This window comes from Mytilus californianus, unplaced genomic scaffold, assembly GCF_021869535.1.
Source record: "Mytilus californianus isolate M0D057914Y unplaced genomic scaffold, xbMytCali1.0.p SCAF_2, whole genome shotgun sequence".
Taxonomy (NCBI): domain Eukaryota; kingdom Metazoa; phylum Mollusca; class Bivalvia; order Mytilida; family Mytilidae; genus Mytilus; species Mytilus californianus.
In genome coordinates this window covers 17,788,197-17,809,884 of record NW_026262668.1, presented here as the reverse complement: position 1 = coordinate 17,809,884, position 21,688 = coordinate 17,788,197, and the positions used below count along the sequence as shown (strand labels likewise).

At 32.0% G+C, this 21,688-nt stretch overlaps 1 protein-coding gene across 1 annotated transcript in view; it reads left to right on the top strand.

The window, feature by feature from the left end:
- Positions 1-1,514: 1,514 nt before the first annotated feature.
- LOC127729373 (pre-mRNA-splicing factor ATP-dependent RNA helicase DHX16-like) overlaps positions 1,515-21,688 on the top strand; it is a 31,732-nt gene continuing 11,558 nt past the window's right edge. Inside the window, exons 1-13 of the mRNA XM_052237191.1 lie at positions 1,515-1,830; positions 4,745-4,879; positions 5,189-5,268; positions 6,971-7,124; positions 9,237-9,409; positions 11,094-11,436; positions 11,786-11,971; positions 14,105-14,215; positions 15,728-15,843; positions 17,124-17,265; positions 17,864-18,064; positions 19,033-19,152; positions 19,698-19,838. Coding sequence (XP_052093151.1) covers positions 1,633-1,830; positions 4,745-4,879; positions 5,189-5,268; positions 6,971-7,124; positions 9,237-9,409; positions 11,094-11,436; positions 11,786-11,971; positions 14,105-14,215; positions 15,728-15,843; positions 17,124-17,265; positions 17,864-18,064; positions 19,033-19,152; positions 19,698-19,838 — 2,100 coding nt within the window. The 5' untranslated portion in view covers positions 1,515-1,632. The remainder of the gene's footprint in view (positions 1,831-4,744; positions 4,880-5,188; positions 5,269-6,970; positions 7,125-9,236; positions 9,410-11,093; positions 11,437-11,785; positions 11,972-14,104; positions 14,216-15,727; positions 15,844-17,123; positions 17,266-17,863; positions 18,065-19,032; positions 19,153-19,697; positions 19,839-21,688) is intronic.

Genomic DNA, 21,688 nt, shown 5'->3' with positions numbered 1-21,688 from the left:
GAATAAATTTAGCGACAAGAAGCGACAAGAAGACTATTTAGCGACAAGAAAACTTAATAAAAATATTATTAAAATAAATATATTAAAAAAATATGCATTGACATTTTTATTTTAATATATTTTTTTATTTTATTAAAAAAATATGCATTGACATTTTTATTTTAATATATTTTTTTATTTTATTATGGGATAAAGTAAACAGTTTTTGTAATAATTTTAAAGAATTACCCAAGGATAAAAAATATTTCTGGCTGTTCACAAATGAGCATTTACCAACTCTTATGTGCCTAGGCAATTATATAATTAAGTGTTTAGAAATAAGATCCAGGTGGATACAAAATATATAAAATTATTATGCAATTATTGTTAATGTTATGTAAGACACATGATGTGTTAGGCTCTGATCCTGTCCAATATATGATAGTATTATATTAGGATATAGTTTTTCTTTTTTCCAATCATATTGTGCTTAATATTGTTGTAAATGATGCCCTTTAAGGGTTCTTGATTAGATTAATAAAATTCTTATACGGAAAGTAAAGTGATTTTCATTTTTTTTTAGATATATTGATAGATATTGATAAATATAGAAATTTTCCTGTCATAGTATGATATTAATTTTTACATGTTCTTGTGTTTTAGAACAATAATATATTCATTTTATAATTTTTTTAACACTCTCTTTGTCTAAAATATAATAAACTGACTGCCTGCAAAATGCCATGATTATACGTGAATCAGTGTCCAGAAAAGATAATGTTACTAAAACGTGAATATTTTATTTGGGTATTGACTTATCAAACGATATGTATGATGTTTATGCATAGTTTAAAGTTGATTGAAGATTAAAGGTAATTATAGACAATGTTGAGTGTTCAACAGTTGCTCACTATTTACAATTATTGTATATTCTGGCGCGTCTAGTTGTCATAGTCTGACGCGTGTACAAAGTTATAGGTGTTAATTGAATGTTATTGTAGCAATACAATAAGGGACACACGTCCGTTACTCCAACCAATTTGTTCATCCTTAACCGTCATTATGCTTTTATGAAAAGAAGTCATTCTTACAAGAAAATAATCAGCTGGTTCGAAAAAAATGCCTGGCCATTCATTCTCTTGAAACCATGAATAAAGCAATAGCAGAATACATAGGTACCTATCCTATTAAACAAACAAAATATTGCTGATGATATATGCAAGCTGTCATCAATATTAATTCTTTGAAAGAAATTGTTCAGATCACAGGCAAACCTCCAAATGTTATCTTGACTCATTAATTTCTTCATCTATCAATATAATAAAAAAAAAATGAAATCTCTTTATTGCTGTCAATGCATATTTTTTTTAATATATTTGTTATAATAATATTTTTTTGAAGTTTTCTTGTCGCTAAATAGTCTTCTTGTCGCTAAATTTATTCTTCTTGACGCTTCTTGACGTTTCTTGTCGCTTCTTGTCGCTTTTTGACGCTTCTTGTCGCTAATTAGTGAGACCCTTTGCAGTTGCCTCCCTTGTCATGCACAAAACGTCACGAAAACGCGAGAAATCGTTTTCAATATGTCAGCCTCCAGTACAAAAACTAAGTTTCCCGATTTCTCATAATAATCACCAAACACATTACTAGTTAACAATGTCATCCCTTGATACATGGGTCAGCGACAGACTGCATGACATCTTAGGAATATCTGACAAATACATCTCACAGTATTTGATTGGTTTGTGTAAAAAAGCAACAAGTTCAGATGGATTCATTGATAGCCTTAGAGAAACTGAAGCAGTTGACATAAATGCGCAAGTTATTCAGTTTGCGAAGGAATTATGGGAAAGGGTAATCTATATAGTCTTCTAAAAAACTCATTGAAGTTGTGTTTACAGAAAAGAGTTGATTTCGATAATTTTCTCACGAATTCTCATTGCCGATACAACAGACTGAGTGAACAGATCTTGAGTTTTTGTTTATGAATGATGTCAGATAATGATGATGGATGGCTGTTTTACGTCCAGCGGCAACTTGTTTATGAATGAGTTACACCAGTGGACCCTAGTCATATAATATAAGTCAATAAGACATATTACTAAAAGTTCTAAGTTCTTTATTTTCCAATCAAGGCCAAGGGTCCCTAACGGGACGTAATGACAACAATATACAATACAGTCTCATTCATAACACATAAACATATAAATGGAAGTAAAATTAAAATTCACATATAGTGGATGAGATTATCATGTCTATCATAGAATATATATCATACATATAATCATATGAAATATCACAACATAAAACATATTCTTATAATTATTATTATTTTTTTATATATTAGTTTAGTTCTTTCAAAGTTTCATATCTTTAACTGCCATGCTAGAGTGCCAATACAAATAATAAAATAATTTTATCATATAGTTTGCTCACAGAGGTCCACCTTGTCTCTTATCCAGAAAAGCAAGTTGAAGGAATAAATAATACAAGTCACTTGAATGGAAAAGAGACCAAGGGCAAATGCACTTGGACTATATATCAATGCTGAACCACACATTGATAGTAAAAAAAGATGTCCTATAAAAAGCATTGAATGCAAACAATATGGACCTACAAAGTCTTTATATGATAGGACTATGGTAGACCCAGGGTCAATTGGTGTAAATGACTTTATTGAACAATCATCTATTACTATGATGTGATAGCTTAAGCATTCTGACATCGAAAAATGCAAGAGAAATGATGAATATGAAAGTCTTCTATTGGTATTGAGATTTGTCGCCCATTTTACATGTACATCTACATGTTCACCCAGAGTTTTTTGGCCCTCATCTTTTATTATTGAATGGTTCTAGGTTTTATATATTCATGTATTTATGTGTTCATTTTAAAGTTATATCAATTGCGTTTCTGTGGATTATATGTTCGGGAAATTATTGAAACAGTGCATGTATATATACATGTATATTTATATACAAAACTAAGTCCTCTGTGCATGTTTTTTTTACATTTATTAAGAATGTTTAACATATAATTGAATGTTTTAATGTATTACCAACAAAAAATATTTCAATAGCAATACATGTCCAAAGATTTAGATAAAATAATTAGACATGTTAGAAGCACATGTTTTATAAAACAATACATTGTATAATACATGTAATAAAACATTAGTCTTCATGATGATAACACAGAACCAGCAGCCAAGTCTTGTAAAATTGCTTTGGGGCCTGTAAAAATCATCTCTACAGGCCATCAGAATCTAACTAAAATTTTCCAAAAATTGAGCTCTCGGCCTGTAGATTTAAAAGTTTGATCTTGAAGACTAAAACATATTCATATCTTTTGTTAAATTTGAAGGATTATATGAATTTAATCATGTTAATTAAAGGTTAGCTTATGGAAAAAAAGTCTATAGGCCACAATCATTTTAAAGAATGATGTCAGTGGCATAAGCAAAAGTAAAAAAAAGTAATTGTGTGACTAGTTATTATCCAAGTTACATGTAGATTGATAATTTTCTCTGAAGTATTTAAGATAGATTGTAATAGAATTGAGAATAGAAACAGGGAATGTGTCAAAGAGACAACAACCCGACCAAAGAGCAGAAAACAGCCCAAGGCCATCAATGGGTCTTCAACGAAGCGAGAAAATCCCGCACCCGGAGGCTGGCTTCACCTGGCCCCTCAACAATAATGTATACTAGTTCAGCAAAATAGTCGCCACACTAAAATCTAAAACATATAAATGAACTAAAATTAAAAAACACACAAGACTAACAAAGGCTAGAGGTTCCTGACTTGGGATAGGCGCATAAATACTGTGGGGTTAAACATGTTTTGTGTGATCTGAACCCTCCCCCTATACATCTAGGCAATGAAGAATAAACAAACACACAGCAATATGCACAGTAAAATTCAGTTTAAATGAAGTCTGAGTCTGATGTTAGAATAGTAAACAAAAGAAACTAAGCAAAATGACAATTATCGACATAAATGAACAAAGGACTTAGTCACTACAAGCAGTAACTGAGTGACATGCCAGCTCCCGACGTCAATTAAACTGATTGAAAGAATATATCTTCATCATATGAAAATCAAGCACAATCCCTCCTGGGTTTAGTTTAGTTTAGTTACATGCCATCATAAATTATATGAGAAGACGTAGAAGACAACAATTGGTTTTATTAAAAAAAAAAAAAAATGCTGTATGATTGCCAATGAGACAACTCTCCACCAGAGACCAAGTGACATAGAAGTTAGCAACTTTAGGTCCATGTACAGCCTTCAACAATAAGCAAAAGCCATACTGCATACCATAGTTTACATTTATTTAATTTCCATGCTGTTAATTTATTTTAATCAATTTCTGTGTCATAGTTGGTGTACCTTCATGCTTCATTTTTATGACCTCCATGCCTTGATAATTTCCCCAATAAAGCCATCTTTACTTTGGAAAGGAATATACTTCATTAATAGATATGATTTTCTTAGAAAATTGGGAGTTGAAATTGTGCTAGATATAGGGCATGTAGAGTGAAGAGATGAAAGAGATATATATCTTACCAAAATTTTTTTCAAAAGTGTAATTGCTGAAAAATTCTACAACAGGTCATGACTACATGTACAATGTAGGTCAGAATTCCAGAAACACAATTATTAAGTAATCTATGTGTTATTGATCTGAGTATTATTGTATATTGTGTATATGTTCTTTAATACAATATGTTAAAAGGAGAAGAAATTTGCTAAATCAATACTTTCAGGCACCAAGAAAAGCTGTTACAGAAAAGGCAGGAAGAGTTTTAGAAAGGCAATCATTAGAGCTACAAAAGAAGAACCAGAGTTATAAGCTTGTTTCATCTGGAAGTGATGAGGATGAATATTCTGTTCAACCAAAGGTAAACCAATCCATCTAATAGAAATATATAGAAAAAGGTTGTGTAGATTTGAGTTGGCTTACATTTAGGTGAACTATGAATTAAAGGAGACATGGGATACTGTATTGGGCAAGCAATGAGACAGCGACTTAACAAAAATAAACCAAAAGAAATCTAGATGTCAACATACGTTCTGTAAGAGGTGTCAATACAATATGTTCAACTCTTATTTCTTTTCAAGCAAAAAATTGAGCAATGCTCACACAAGACATTTTTTGGCGTCCAAGCTTTACAGAGGATAGATTATTAGAGGTGTTTGTTATCTTTCAGAGACGGAAGGCAGAAAAAAGACAGAAGCATTTACGCAGAAAGCAAGAATCTTCAGATGAAAGTGATGCAAATCCAGATAGGTAGGAAAATGTATAAGTACATATAAAAATAAGGAGATGAGGTATGATTGCCAATGAGACAACTATCCTCCAAAGTTCAAATGAAGTAGATGTAATCAATTATAGCTAGCAGTACAGCCTTCAACAATGAGAAAAACCCGTACTATATAGTCGACTTTAAAAGGCCCTGACATGAAAATATGAAATAATTCAATTGAGAAAACCAAAGTCCTAATTTATAATAAAACAATTTATGAAAAACAAATATGAAAGACATGAACAAAAGACAACCACTGAACTACAGGCTCCTGACTTGGAACTTGCACATAAAGAATGAGTCAGGGTTAAACATGTTTTTGAGCGTCAACCCTCCCCTAACCTGGGACAGTGGTGTAACAGCACAAAATTAGAACAAACAATAAAAATCATGTAAAGTTAAACCAAAAAATTACACTTCAGTTTATAAATGATACGTTTGTTATAAGCTGTTACATAAAATAAAATAATCATGTACAATTTGTATAAACATCACAGATTAATAGTATACTGTTATTTACTGGCTATGAGGACAATAAACTTGCTATTGTCCTAACAACCAGTAAATAAGTGTTTTATTATAGAGAAAGTATGGGAAAATGTTTGCTTCCACTAAATAGTTCATACCCAGTAAATAGTTTTGAAACTATTAACAGGTAAATAGTCTTTTTACTGGAAAAATGTTTACTTCCAGTAAATAGTTCACATACACAGTAAAAAGTTCATACACAGTAAATAGTTTTTGAAACTATTAACAGGTATAAATAGTCTTTTTCAGATAATTTCGTAAAAATAGTAAATTTATTTGTCTATATTTTATAAAGAAAATGCATGCTGAGCTATAATGATTATTTCTATTATGTAAGATAAAATATTGTTGATATTTTTGTTATGAAAATATCATGCTGTTAGTTTTGATCTAAAACAGATTTCTTAGAAATAAATTTTTAACTTTCTTAACACGTATAAAAGCACATTTACTCTTGAAAATTTGGAATTTTAGGAATTAAGAAAAAAGGCAGTGTATGTTTGTCTGAACAATAATTATTAAAACAAAATGAATTATAAATTATTATAATTTCAATTCCTAACAAACAGAAAAAGAATTGATTTACTAACACACTATTGTCCAATTTACTCATTTCGAATCTTAAATTATATGAAAAATGCTTTTATTGCTGTTCTTCTTGTGGAAAAGCTAAGTTCCAGTTTTGACATCGAAACAACCACTTAAATTCTACCTTTATCTTGACATTTAATGTAAGTTATTGATTTACTGATCAAACTTTTTGTGATATAATCAAATAAGAGGAGAGGTGGAGTATGTGTCAATAAGACAGCTACCCAAACACAAATTACCACAAAACATCCAGAGGTCCGTATGTAGTCTTCAACAGTTGACAGAAGGCATGTCCAGTAAGACCTTTGACCACAAAAATGCTTTATTTTGCTGTAGAATTTAGAATGTACATTTATACTGCATTTTTGTTGGGAAAAATATTGTTTTTAACCTTAAGAGGTTTTTTAATAATGCTAGGAATGGTCAAGAACTTATCACAAACTAGTCTGTAGTGTCAGTTGTTTCAAAATACAAAGTGAAAAAACTTTGGAGAATTTGTAGAAACAGAAAAAAAAAAAACTGATATACTATGCTGTGTGAGAAGTTTGAAATTTGTAATCTTTTTAGGGACCTTGATGCAGATGATAAAATGGATTCGGACTCAAGTGATTCAGAAAAAGAAAGGTTACAGGATCTGGAAGAAAGGGATAAATTTGCTAACAGACTAAGAGAAAAAGATAAAGATTCACAGAGAAAAGTCATGTCAAAATCAGAGAAAAAGGTAGAGAAAAATGGGTATTTCTAAGTAAATATTTCACAGACTGACTTGTTCATTTAAAACAGAAATACTTGATATCAAGAAATTTTCATTAAAAACAGAAATTCATCAGATGTGTTATCTAAACAAAATGATTTTTTTTTTTGTAAAACTCGTAAGCTTTCAGTTAGTACAACTTTATTTAAATGAAGATTTTTTTTTGGTCAAAGGGGCACAACTCTATTATTACAATGAAATTTCAAATTTTCCTATATCATGCCGTATTGACATCACAGATGAGTTACAATTTTTTGTGGTTTTGTGATATGTTGAAGGATGAGATGCATAATTGAAAAAAAAAGATATGATATTTGTTACTGAAATGCTCAGTGGTCTTGTTGTAGCATGCTAGCCTTGAGGGTAACTTGAACCCTTTGCTGGGTAAATCCAAGGACTTCAAAATACATATTTGTTGCTTCTAAGCTAAGGTAGCAATAAACAGTTAGGAAAAAATGTTAAAATTTTCCCTCATAAATTTTACCATCCCTTTTTCATTGACTTCTTGCAATATTAAGCTTACTGTTTGTGTCATATATGTGCATATGTATGTAATCAGAATCTTCCATAGATTTCATATCCAGTATATAAAATGGTAAAATATAATTTCATTTTGGTGTATCCATGGCAACAATCTGCATTTTTTTGTTATAAAATATAGCAAAAAGGGGGGAAAAGATGTAACATATTTTCCCAAAATTTGACCAAAAGTAGAATTTCAATCACTTCAAGTAATACCTTTTCTGAAACTGTCTACATATATCTTTCAATAAATCCAATGAAAATCATATGTCTTTCGTCTCATTTTTTTGTAAAATTGCGTCAAAAACTTCGTGTAGAAAAAAAGTGTTTGTAAACATTACATTAATTTCTGGACCGATGACCGGTCTAGCTATGAAAATACGGAGAGTCAAACAGAAAATAGCCCATAAAACATGTAAAAAATAATCTTGATGTTCTTATAAACCACCTTTGAAGGCTAAATTAGTACTCAGCTGTCTAAAAATGAATTTTATTACACAATAACTTTCATATTTGAAAAATCCACCGGGGCCAAAATGCGAAACCAAACTCCTAACTGTGTATTGCTACCTAAGCACACTGCATTTAGTAGTAAGAACAAAGACTGATCAGCTCAGAGTTAGAGTAATGTGTCTGTGAAGGGTGAGATGTCTTTATGCAGACTGCACATTTTGAAATGAATGCATTATAGTTTGTTACCTTTGTTATTTTAGAATGCTCATAAAAATTTGGTTCCCCACTTATCCTTATATATATTTTTAGAAAAATGGTTTAAGAAGCCCTAAACCATTTTTCTAAAAATATATAAGAAGCCCTAAACCATTTTTTTAAAAATATATATAAGGATAAGTGGGGAACCAAATTTTTATGAGCATTCTAAAATAACAAAAGTTTAACAAGGTCTCCCGCCAAATTCAACCTGTAATACAAATGTAATCAACAAATCAGACAAAATTAAAATATTTGCTTTCTTTTTCATTTTATAATGACACAACATTTCTTTTGTACCTTATTTGATAGGAATTTTATGTCATATTCTACTTTTCAAATTCATTTCTGTGATCAGATTCCATCTTCAATATCACCATAGCTAAAACTTGTAACAACAGAATATTGAAGTTTATAGGCATGCCAAAAGTTAACTCCCCTGAAGCTATATCAACTCCCTTGAATAACAAAATAATATGGTATAAAAGTTGTTGGTTTTTGTATGTGAAAATGAAAATTTAGTTAATTATAATTTTTGAAAATTTAGGTAATGTATGGTACCATCTAACTATATAATAGTAATGAAAAACTTTTCCAAGTAGGCAGCCCTACAGGTGCTCAGTAGAATGCTCAGTATATAAGATGAAGTTCTTTTCAATGATTAAGTTGATTTGCCATTAGACGTTAAGCAAGCAACAATCAATCAATCAATGATTTAGTTCTTATTTTAATCAGTTTAATCATAACATTTGTGTGAATATCTTTTTCTGTTTTTCTTTTGGTCATGGTATTTTCTGTCTTTTTATCGATTTATAGTTTCTGATTGTTTTCATTATATTTTCTTTTTAGGCATATGAAGAGGCAACAAAACGTCTGCAATTAGAGAGAGAAAGCAGAAATAACATAATACCAGACTTAAGGAAGAAATCTCGAAGAGACTACTATAAAAAGAGACATAGGGATAAACTAGACGATTTAGAAGCTGAAATCATGGATGAAGAATTTTTATTTGGTGACATGCCGTATGTATCTTGTATCTGTTTTTTTTGTATCTGATTCCATTATTTTTGTGAGTTATTTATTTGTCTGTTTTGAAACAGGTGTTGAGTAAAGGGGGAGCCACAGTGTTCTTGAATAGTAGTGATCTTGAAAAATTAATTGGGTCCACCAATTTTGAGTGTACTAGTGGTCCTGATGTTCAATAAAAAGGTTGTGGTAGTTTTATTCTTTTTAGTCCCCTACCGACGAAGTTGAAGGGGACTTTAGGTTTGCACTCTGTCTGTCTGTCTGTCTGTCTGGCAAATCAGTTTTCCAGACTTTTTTTCTTCATGCTTGAAGATATTGATTTGATATTTGATTTATTGTTTTATCATGATAAGTTACAGATCAAGTTCAATTTTCACGATTTTAGCTTTTCTCTTTGTTCAGTTAAAGCCCTTTACCTAGAATTAAAATTTTGATGAAATACTTATTAATTAGTAGATTTCTGTTCAAAGGGAAATAACTCATTTTTTTAAAAATTTTAAAAGACAAAATGACATTTTGGATTTTTTTCCTTTTCTTTGGTAAATTTTTGAAGAATTTAGTGGTAGGTTTGATGGTCATTCTTGAAGATATTGATTTGATAATTAGTATATAGTTTTATCATGACAAGTTACAGATCAAGTTGGAATTTTGTTCCGGTCTGATGATTTTGTGCAGAGTTATGGTCTTTGGACATAGAAAATTCACTTAAATAATCAGTTTTCAACAGTTTTTTTCGTCATGCTTGAGGATTTTGATTTGATATTTTTATGTCGTTTACACCATGACAAGTTAAAGATCAAGTTAGAATTTCGTTCCATTACAATGAATTTTTAACCGGTAGGGGACTATGTATTGCCATGCAATACTCACAGAATGCTTGTTTTTAGGTTGTTTGGTACTTAGTATAGCTCCTAATTACAATTTTTATCAATGTTAGAAATGAAACCATATAATTAGTGTGCAAATTGGCCTAAATTAATTTATACCTACATGTATGGCAATAATTTATAGCCAAAATTTTCTGCAAATACACCAAATTTTCACTGGGACCGACATATTTATTGCATTAGTGGTCCTAACGACCAGGCTAAAAACGATTACAGGACACTGGATCCAGTGCTATGCCCTAAATATGTCTAAAATATATGCAACAAAAACTATGAAGTGTTATGACAAGATTCCTTGCCCTTGGACATCTAAATGGTACCTAAATTGTCTCGAGTGCCTTCATTTACACATGGAAAAGAGATAAATTGAAAATGGGATTACAATTTATCTGACTTGCTCTTTGTTTTGAAATCCTGCTATGCAGTGATTCTGTATCAAAATATGTGCATGGCTTAGAAAGCTATTAATTTTTAAACTAACAGAATCAGATCTACCCATCACAAAGGAATTGTGAACATTCTATACAAATACTATTAATGTGAGACAAGCAAATAAAAAAAAAAGGAGCACATTTTTTGACACACTGGTGTTAACTATTTATGCATTTTGTTTAGGGGTTTTGGGGTGGGGGTAGGGGATGGGGGGGGGGGGTTAAGTTCTATGTGCACCCCCATGAACTGCCAATACCATTGTTAGCTGAAATGATTGTCAAATTTTAATTTCTTAAGTTTTGAAATGACAGAAATAAGTGTTTTGGAAATAAGTGTTATATACACAGTGTTTTTTACTTAGTTTAACAGAAAGAGAAAAGAAAGATATGAAATACAAGAAAAAAGTGTTGCAATTGGCAAAAGAACATCGTAAAGCTGGCGAGAAACAGAAAGCAGACCATTATTACATGCCTAAAGATGATGTTAAACCTACAGAAAAGTATGAAGAAGATGAAACAGAAAAAGGACCAAATTATGAACAAAAGCGCTGGGAAGAGGATCATGTAGGGGCAGCAATTATGAGATTTGGAGCCAAGGATGCCAAAGAGAAGGCACGAGAGAAAAAGTCTGTAAAGGACTACGATGTGATTATGGATGAGGAAATAGAATTTATTCAAGCTTTACAGATGCCAGGGACCAGAAAGGTAAAAACTGTTGATAAAATCATCCTGGAGAAATGATAAATGTTTGTCTAAAATAGTAAGATGCCAATATAGCCAACAGTTGTTTTGTTTTGTTTGGTGGGTGTGGTATTTTATATCTTAGAAGAATTGAATTATAGATATGGAATACAGGTTAAAGCAGTTAATATTGTGGTTAAGAAGAACTATTTTTTCAAATTTCAAAAGAGTGATTTCAGGTAAAATTTTGTGGTGGAAAGAAGTCTAAGGGTTGGTTACTATTATTAAGTTTGTCACTACAGGACTTAACTTTGTATAATCCATGTCATATCTTGATGTTAAGGACCCAGTATGATTAGATATATATTTACAGGATGAACCAGATTTGTCAGAAAGTGAGATGAAGAAATTAACAATAGAAGAAACACAGAAAAGTTTACCTATTTATCCTTTCAAAGAAGATTTGATTGCTGCCATGGAGGAACATCAAGTTCTTATCATAGAAGGGGAGACAGGCTCAGGGAAGACAACTCAAATACCACAATATCTAACCCAGGCAGTAAGTAACAAGGGAGATAACTCAAATACCACACTATATCACCCAGGCAGTAAGTAAGAGGACAGATAACTCAAATACCACAATATCTCACCAGGCAGTAAGTAACAAGGGAGATAACTCAAATACCACAATATCTTGTCCAGGCAGTAAGTAATAGGGGAGACAATTCAAATACCAAAATATCTCACCCGAGCAGTAAGTAATAGGTCAGATAGGTCAAATACCACAATATCTCACCCAGGCGGTAAGTAACAGGGGAGACAATTCAAATACCACATATCTCGTCCAGGCAGTAAGTAACAGGAAGACAACTCAAATACCACATAGCTCGTCCAGGCAGTAAGTAACAGGGGAGACAATTCAAATACCAAAATATCTCACCTGAGCAGTAAGTAATAGCTCAGATAAGTCAAATACCACAATATCTCACCCAGGCAGTAAGTAACAGGGGAGACAATTCAAATACCACATATCTCGTCCAGGCAGTGAGTAACAGGGAAGACAACTCAAATACCACATATCTCATTCAGGCAGTGAGTTACAGGGAAGACAACTCAAATACCACATATCTCGTCCAGGCAGTAAGTAACAGGGAGACAACTCAAATACCACATATCTCGTCCAGGCAGTAAGTAACATGAAAGACAACTCAAATACCACATATCTCATTCAGGCAGTAAGTAACAGGGAGACAACTCAAATACCACATATCTTGTCCAGGCAGTGAGTTACAGGGAAGACAACTCAAATACCACATATCTCGTCCAAGCAGTAAGTAACATGAAAGACAACTCAAATACCACATATCTCGTCCAGGCAGTAAGTAACAGGGGAGACAACTCAAATACCACATATCTTGTCCAGGCAGTAAGTAACATGGAAGACAAATCAAATGCCACATATCTCGTCCAGGCAGTTTGTCACTCGGAAGACAATTCAAATACCACATATCTCGTCCAGGCAGTGAGTAACAGGGAAGACAACTCAAATACCACATATCTGGTCCAGGCAGTTAGTAACTAGGAGACAACTCTAATACCACATATCTTGTCCAGGCAGTGAGTTACAGGGAAGACAACTCAAATACCACATATCTCATCCAGGCAGTAAGTAACAGTGAGACAACTCAAATACCACATATCTTGTCCAGGCAGTAAGTAACAGGGAGACAACTCAAATACCACATATCTCATCCAGGTAGTAAGTAACAGGGGAGACAACTCAAATACCACATATCTCATCCAGGTAGTAAGTAACAGGGGAGACAACTCAAATACCATAATATCTCAACCAGGCAGTAAGTAAGAGAAGAGAGAACTCAAATACCACAATAACTCACCCAGGCAGAAAGAGGAGAGACAGCTCAAATACCACTATATCTCACACAGGCAGTAAGTAACGGGAGACAACTCAAATACGGCAATATTTTAACATGTGGAGAGTTGTCTTATTGGCAATTATACCACATCTTCTTATTTTTATAGAAAGTAACATGTAAGACAATTCAAACACCACAATATCTCAACCAGGTAGTAAGTTACAGGGGAAAAAAATCAAATACCTCAATATCTCACCCAGGCAGTAACAGGGGAGACAACTCAAATACCACAATATCTTAACCAGGCAGTAAGTAACAGGGGAGATAACTCAAATACCATAATATCTCACCCAGGCATTAAGTGAAAGGAAGGACAACTCAAATACCACATATCTCGTCCAGGCAGTAAGTAACAGGGAGACAATTTTTTTTTTTAATAGATACTTAAGCTTACCTGGATTTTCAAATATTTTGGCCTTGAGCATCACTGAAGAGATATTAATTGTCGAATTGTGCATCTGGTACAGTAAAATTGGTACTTTTAGATTATTACACAAGGTTTAAGCATATAAGTTGAAACAATGGTATTTGATTTTGGATCAAATTATAGCCATTAAATATGTGTAAGACTTTTACCATTAACTTGATCAATGTTTATTTGTTTAGAAAGTGAAAAAGTAAAATAAAAACTAAGTACTTACAAAAACTCATAGTACTGTTAGAACGTGTTTTCCTAAAATAAAAATTTTATCTGTGTAAATTAATAGTATAAATATCAGTAATGTGTGTATCAGTGATTAACTCTATTGTTTTAGGGATATACTAGAGGAGAAAAGAAGATTGGTTGTACACAGCCGAGGAGAGTGGCAGCCATGTCAGTAGCAGCCAGGGTGTCAGAGGAAATGGGATATAAACTGGGGAATGAGGTTAGTACAACTTGGTTTTTATCGGATTTAATTTCATTTTCAATTAACTTATAAAAGCTTGATATAGAAAGAAAGATGACCAATATGAAGAAAAAAATTAAAATTGGTATTTGCTACTTCTCCGCTAAGCATGCAGCATTAAGGAGTAAGAGCAAAGACTAGTCGGCTCGGAGTCAGAATAATGTGTCTGGGTAAAGTAACAAGTCTTCCTGTGGACTGTTACCTTGTAAACTAGCGCATGAAAAATATGGTTCAGCATGTTAGACTAGTACAAAGCAGGGTAACTTGTGATTTTGATGGAGAGTTGTCTCATTGGCACTCATACCACATCTTCTTATTTATATTACATTAAAATGTTCTCATCCTGAATATGCATATTAATTTGTCGTTGGACGTTAAGCAACCATCCATCATCATCATCATTGACCAGTTGTTTAGGAAGTGTAAAGTTATTCTCCATAAAGATAGAATTGAATTGAAATTTTAGCCTTTAAGCTTCCTTTTAAACGATTTTTTGACAACATATTCCTTTTCACTTTGCTGTATGTAGATCATGCATTTTAGGTTGAAATTCCCTTGTTGTCATTCTTTTTATTAGTCCCCTGCTGACGAAGTCAGTTTTCCACACTTTTTTTCTTCGTGCTTGAAGATATTGATTTGATATTTGGTTTATTGTTTTATCATGACAAGTTACAGATCAAGTTCAAAGATTGTTTCGGTCTGATGATTTTGTGCAGAGTTATGGTCCTTGGACTTAGAAAATTCACTCAAATAATCAGTTTTCCGCACTTTTTTTTCGTTATGCTTGAAGATTTTGATTTGATAATTGGTATATAGTTTTATCATGACAAGTTACAGATCAAGTTCGAATTTTGTTCCAGTCTGATGATTTTATGCAGAGTTATGGTCCTTGGACTTAGAAAATTCACTCAAATAATCAGTTTTCCACACTTTTTTTCGTCATGCTTGAAGATATTGACTTGATATTTATTATATAGTTTACACCATGACAAGTTATAGATTAAGTTAGCATTTTGTTCCAGTACAATGAATTTTTAACCGGTAGGGGACTATGTATTGCTAGCAATACTCTCAGAATGCTTGTTCACTAATTGATTGAAAACTTTTGATATATTTCAAAGGCATTTACAGACAGAAATTTTGTGAGCTTCACATTGAAATACGACTTCTATGTTTGATGAATTATCTAAAATATACAACATTTTCTGCCACAACCTCCGTCATAAAAATTATTAGGAAATCACAAACATTAAACATCCACAGTTGGTCAGTTTCTTTAATAATAAAGAAAATTTTCTTGCATATGGTAATCCTTGATTTTACTGTTTCTTTGAAAGGAATAAATGAGATATCTGTCAAGAAAATTTCTGGAAATCACATGTACACCTTACATTTCTACAGTAAAAAGATCTTAAAATATAGAATTGATAGATTAATTAGAGAATCTGTCAGATAAGTGTAATGGAACATGAATTATGTATATTTTTGTAGGTGGGATACAGTATTAGATTTGAAGACTGTACATCAGAGAGGACCATTATTAAGTATATGACAGATGGTATGTTGTTAAGAGAATTCCTGTCGGAACCAGATCTTGGAGGATATAGGTAATAATTTGAGTCAATAATGTAAGATTAGTTTTTGGGAAGGAGGGGGGGAGTAGAACCAGATCTTGGAAGATATAGGTAATCATTTGAGTCAGTGATGTAAGATAGGGAAGGAAAGTAGGTAGATCTTGGAGGCTTAATCAAACAAATATGCATTCCTTATAATTACACTACATGTATTTTTCGTAAGAATCCATAGTTTTATTGACTGAAAGCAATTGTGAGGCATTTTAATATCAAATTGTTTTTCTCAGTAAAATTCAACATTCATGACAGCACATGCTTCTCATGACAGCTTCACAACAATGCAAAGGAAAAGGAATGAAAAATTTGCTATAGCTCGTAATTTTATGGTTGTAGCATAAAAATGTAATAATAAGAATTGCTTCTTTTTGTAATTTTATTGGGTTCCACGTGTCATACAAAATGTGCTTCAGTCAACGCTTTTCCAAAGGAACAAATAGAAGCTTTATATTCCTAAATATTTTTCATTTTACTAGGTTTTCAAGACTCTTTTAGAAGTTAAAAGCTTGTGGTCTTATCTATTTTATCTTATCTGACTGTTTAAGTACAGAATTTCATGTTAGTTTTCATAAATAGCCCAAACTTTATAGACATTTATCAACAGTTAAATACTTTCATTTTTTATGTTCACAACTATTTAGGAGATAATTGTATTATAAGCTTAGCCTATGTTAAAGTAGGTTTAAAAAGTCACAAATTGAGTTTATCTAGAGATTTATAGTTGAACTAAGGAAATGAGCTTTGGGTCTTATGCCATATAAACAAACTATTCCATGTAAAAATCTCTTAAATCAAAAATTCAGTGAGACATTGTTCTTGTCTTTGGTACTTCAACAGTAAGATGTCATAGATAAGCTTCTGACATTAAAAGTAAACAACAGACATTTATAGGTTTTATGTATGCTTCAGGAGATTTATAAGCGTGACATCTAATTATATTGTTTATTATTGAAGAAATCACATGCAAATGGCAGGTTATATTAGTTACAGACTGGTAAAAATATTAGATTGAAGTAATGAGAGTCAGTCGTGCTAGATGTTTTGATCTAGTAGAAAACCATGATTTAAAGAAAATCATATTCATTTTAGGAAAATTAGAATAAATTGGCAATTTGGATCAGAATATTCAAGAAAACTGTCAAAACCGTGTTTTATTGTATATACATTATGTTTTTCCTGACAGGAAATGAATCCAAAAGTTCTGCCATTACAATAATTTGAAATTAGATTTTAATTGAATTATTTTTTTTCTTCAGTGTAATGATAATTGATGAAGCTCATGAAAGAACGTTACATACAGATGTATTGTTTGGATTAGTTAAAGATATAGCCAGATTCAGACCAGACCTTAAACTTCTAATTTCTAGTGCTACCTTGGATGCAGAGAAGTTTTCTGAAGTATGAAATTGTTATGTCAGTTTAAAACATTGATTAAATTTATAAAACCTAGTGTAAACAAAAGTTCAGATACAAAATTACATATACGCAGACGGTTATAACATACACAAACTCTTTTAAGTGTTATAGGGGTTGAAGATATTTTTGGCACTAATACTAATAACATAACCAGTCCATTATTAATTTTCTGATTTTGGAAGATTATATGGTTTAAATTATGCCACTTATTGTTTACTTAATTTTGTCTCCCCTTGACGGAAAAAAAGGGAGACATAGGTATGCTGCTTGGGGTGGTGGTGGCAGCAGCGGTGTCAACAATGTATTAGTTTATGATTAGGTCTGTTTATGGGGAACCACTAGTGGTAGGTCAGTGATATTTGGTATGCAGTTGTACTAGCATTGGCACATCTCATTTCCATGGAGATTGTTTGGCCTTGTACCTTCAGTAATAGTTCATTGACTGAATATTTTGCATAACTTACATGTTAAAGTATTGCTAATTTAATTTCAACATTTGCATTTTAATATCAAAATAACAAAAAGGCGACACATATCTCTGTGTTAAGTTTATTATTTTATTTTAATAATTTTGTTACAGTTTTTTGATGATGCTCCTATATTCCGTATCCCTGGTAGAAGGTATCCTGTAGATATATACTATACCAAAGCCCCGGAGGCTGACTACTTGGATGCTGCTGTTGTATCAGTTCTACAAATACATGTCACTCAACCTACTGGAGATATTCTGGTGTTCATGACTGGTCAGGAAGAAATAGAAACATCCAATGAAATGTTACAGGTAAATAATTGGAGGGGCTATCAATTGTATTCAATCTGCTTGGCTGTCAGAAGGAGATAGAAACATGGAGTGAAATGTTACAGGTAAAATGGGAGGGGCTATTATTTGTTTTTAATCCGCTGAAGATATGCTAGTTTGCTTTGCTGTCAGAAGGAATTGGAACCAATTGGTGAAATATTAGGGTATCTGTCCACTGTATAGGATAGATATCATTAAATCTGTCACTTTAAGCAAGATATAAATGTTGTTTCTAAAGATGAAAATTGGTAAAATATTGAAATCCATGGTTGTTTGAAGATCTAACAGATGGTTGAAAAATAATGAGCCAGTAGGTAAATTCTTGAACATAAGGACAGAACATTGAAACAGAACTGCACATTTATGAAAATTTATAGTCTGATGTCACAGAGATTTAATACCATTCATTGGGTTGTTTTGCGCCAGGTTTTGTTTGCAGATTGGGACAGATTGGACATTTAAATCTTTGCTGTGTTTATTATTCACTTTTCATACCCTTGTACAATGCACTTTAATTAACAGCGAAATGTTCATGTAGGGTTAATTTCACGGTAAAATTAGCAAAAATTAGACACACACTGAAATTTCCCAATACATGGTATACTGTGAACAAAAAGTGGAAAGGGCTTTTTTTTTTAATAAATTTTCAGTATGTATGCTAATACCTTAAAGATTGGATACCTCCAAAAATAAAAAAAAAAAACACCACCAAACCATCGAAGGTCAAAAATGCCTACTTTAGTAGAGCCTTCAGTTAAAATTATGTAGTTTATATGCAGAATCTCAGTAAAATATTTCAAATTATAGAATTTGACAAATGAGAAACAGGTTATGTGATTGCACTTGAATAGTATTTGTGGCTGATAAGGATCACACTAATTGCTACATTTAACTGAACAATTTTAAACCCATAAATCAGTTTATGAATGTGCTTTATGTTTATTTTATAGGAGAGGACAAGAAAACTTGGCAGTAAGATTAAAGAGCTTATTATTTTACCTATATATGCCAACCTTCCATCAGATATGCAGGCAAAGATCTTTGAACCAACACCACCAGGAGCCAGAAAGGTACTGCTTGAAATATGTTTATTATATCAGCAGCAACTGTTGTGTCAATAACTATAAATAGCCCATATAGATTTCATGGAAGTCATTAAAGCATGAAAATAGTTACATTTTGTGTATTTAATTCCTACCCACAAATACTTACATTTCATGGAAGCCACAAATGTGAGGTATAAATGTCTACTCTTGTCTATTTGTCAAGTTGAGTTATTACCCTTTGAACAGTTTTAAGGTGATCAAATCGGAAAGATGGATTTTTTACAACTTTATATTTATCAGCTGTAAGTTAAAGCCAGCACCCTTTTTGTGTGTTAATATAGCTGCATCTTCAGTAGAAATCTTATTTTTCTGTGCCATAAAGTTGCAGTATGAATGAACAAAACAATGTTTTTTTCTAAATAGAAAATGAAAGGATATGGAGTAAATGTACATGGGAAAAAATCGCACACAATACATAGAAAACATAGAAAATTATCAATGAACAGGGCTTTTATTCCTGTCTAAAACAAACAAGCAAACAAGAAATATGCTGTTTTTTGTTTTTTTAGGTCATCTTAGCCACTAATATAGCAGAGACCTCTTTGACCATTGATGGAATCAAATATGTCATTGATCCAGGATTTTGTAAACAAAACAGTTACAATGCTAGGACAGGGATGGAATCGTTAGTTGTCACACCTATATCAAAGGTAAGTTACAGTCAAACCATAACTTCCAGAATAGTCATAATGAATCATTAGTTGTTACACCTATATCAAAGGTAACTTACAGTCAAACCATACCTCCCAGAATAGTCATAATGAATCATTAGTTGTTACACCTATATCAAAGGTAACTTACAGTCAAACCATAACTGCCAGAATAGTCATAATGAATCATTAGTTGTTACACTTATATCAAAGGTAAGTTACAGTCAAACCATACCTCCCAGAATAGTCATAATGAATCATTAGTTGTTACACCTATATCAAAGGTAATCTACAGTCAAACCATATGTCCCAGAATAGTCATAATGAATCATTAGTTGTTACACCTATATCAAAGATAAGTTACAGTCAAACCATAACTCCCAGAATAGTCATAATGAATCATTAGTTGTTACACCTATATCAAAGGTAAGTTACAGTCAAACCATAACTTCCAGAATAGTCATAATGAATCATTAGTTGTTGCACCTATATCAAAGGTAAGTTACAGTCAAACCATACCTCCCAGAATAGTCATAATGAATCATTAGTTGTTACACCTATATCAAAGGTAATCTATAGTCAAACCATATGTCCCAGAATAGTCATAATGAATCATTAGTTGTTACACCTATATCAAAGATAAGTTACAGTCAAACCATAACTCCCAAGAATAGTCATAATGAATCATTAGTTGTTACACCAATATCAAAGGTAAGTTACAGTCAAACCATAACTTCCAGAATAGTCATTATGAATCATTAGTTGTTACACCTATATCAAAGATAAGTTACAGTCAAACCATAACTTCCAGAATACTCATAATTAAGATAAATAGATATGTGGTTAATGTCAGATAGAATCCCAGTAACACAAGGCAGTACGAATAAATCTAGAGCCTACCATGAAGAGTTGGTCCAAATAATAGAGTATGCTCTAAATGACAGTCCTGATGTTTTGAAACAATTCAAAAGTCTGCAAATAAATCACCTAATTCTATTGATTGACTAAAAACAAAAGAACAAGGGTTCTGTCTTTGGATAGTCACATAATCATTTGGTTATGTTCAGGTTTTTTTTAAGTATTCAATTCAACTCTTTTACTCTAGCAGATCAAGTTAAAACAATAACTAATCTTTAAATTCATGCTTTTTAACAGAAAAAAAGTTTATGTCATAAAGCAAATAGCTTCATGTCACGAAATTCTATGATGTGTTTTCCCCATGAATGACCCCAGGTCAACTGGGACAGTCTATTCATAAAATGGAAATGAAAAATTCATCTATAAAACACATGATCATAATTGGTCAAGCTTTCCATTTAATGATATCTGTCTCAAAATGAGGAGAAGCAACACAGATAAATGAAGAACAGTACTGGAGAAACATTTTTTGTTTATTATTATTTATTAGTTGAAATTAGGCTCTGAACAAACTTTTAGAGCTGGGAGTACTATTATATTGATACTTTGTGTCTTTGAACCTTATCAGGTCTCCCTTTGTTTGAAATTTGAATCATACTTGAAAAACAATGATTATTTTTGTATGCTAAGCATGAGGTTTATAAGGCATAATAAAAAAACAAAAACATTTGTTTATGTTGTCACTATTACATGAGAGTGACAACATATTTTTTGCATGCTTTGTATGATTGCCTAGCCACTAATGGTGTTGTAGATATAAAAGTAAGAAGATGTGGTATGATTGCCAATGAGACAACTCTCAACAAGAGACCAAATCACACCGAAATTAACAACCATAGGTCACCGTATGGCCTTCGACAATGAGCAAAGCCCATGCCGCATAGTCAGCTATAAAAGGCCCTGAAATGACAAATGTAAAACAATTCAATCAA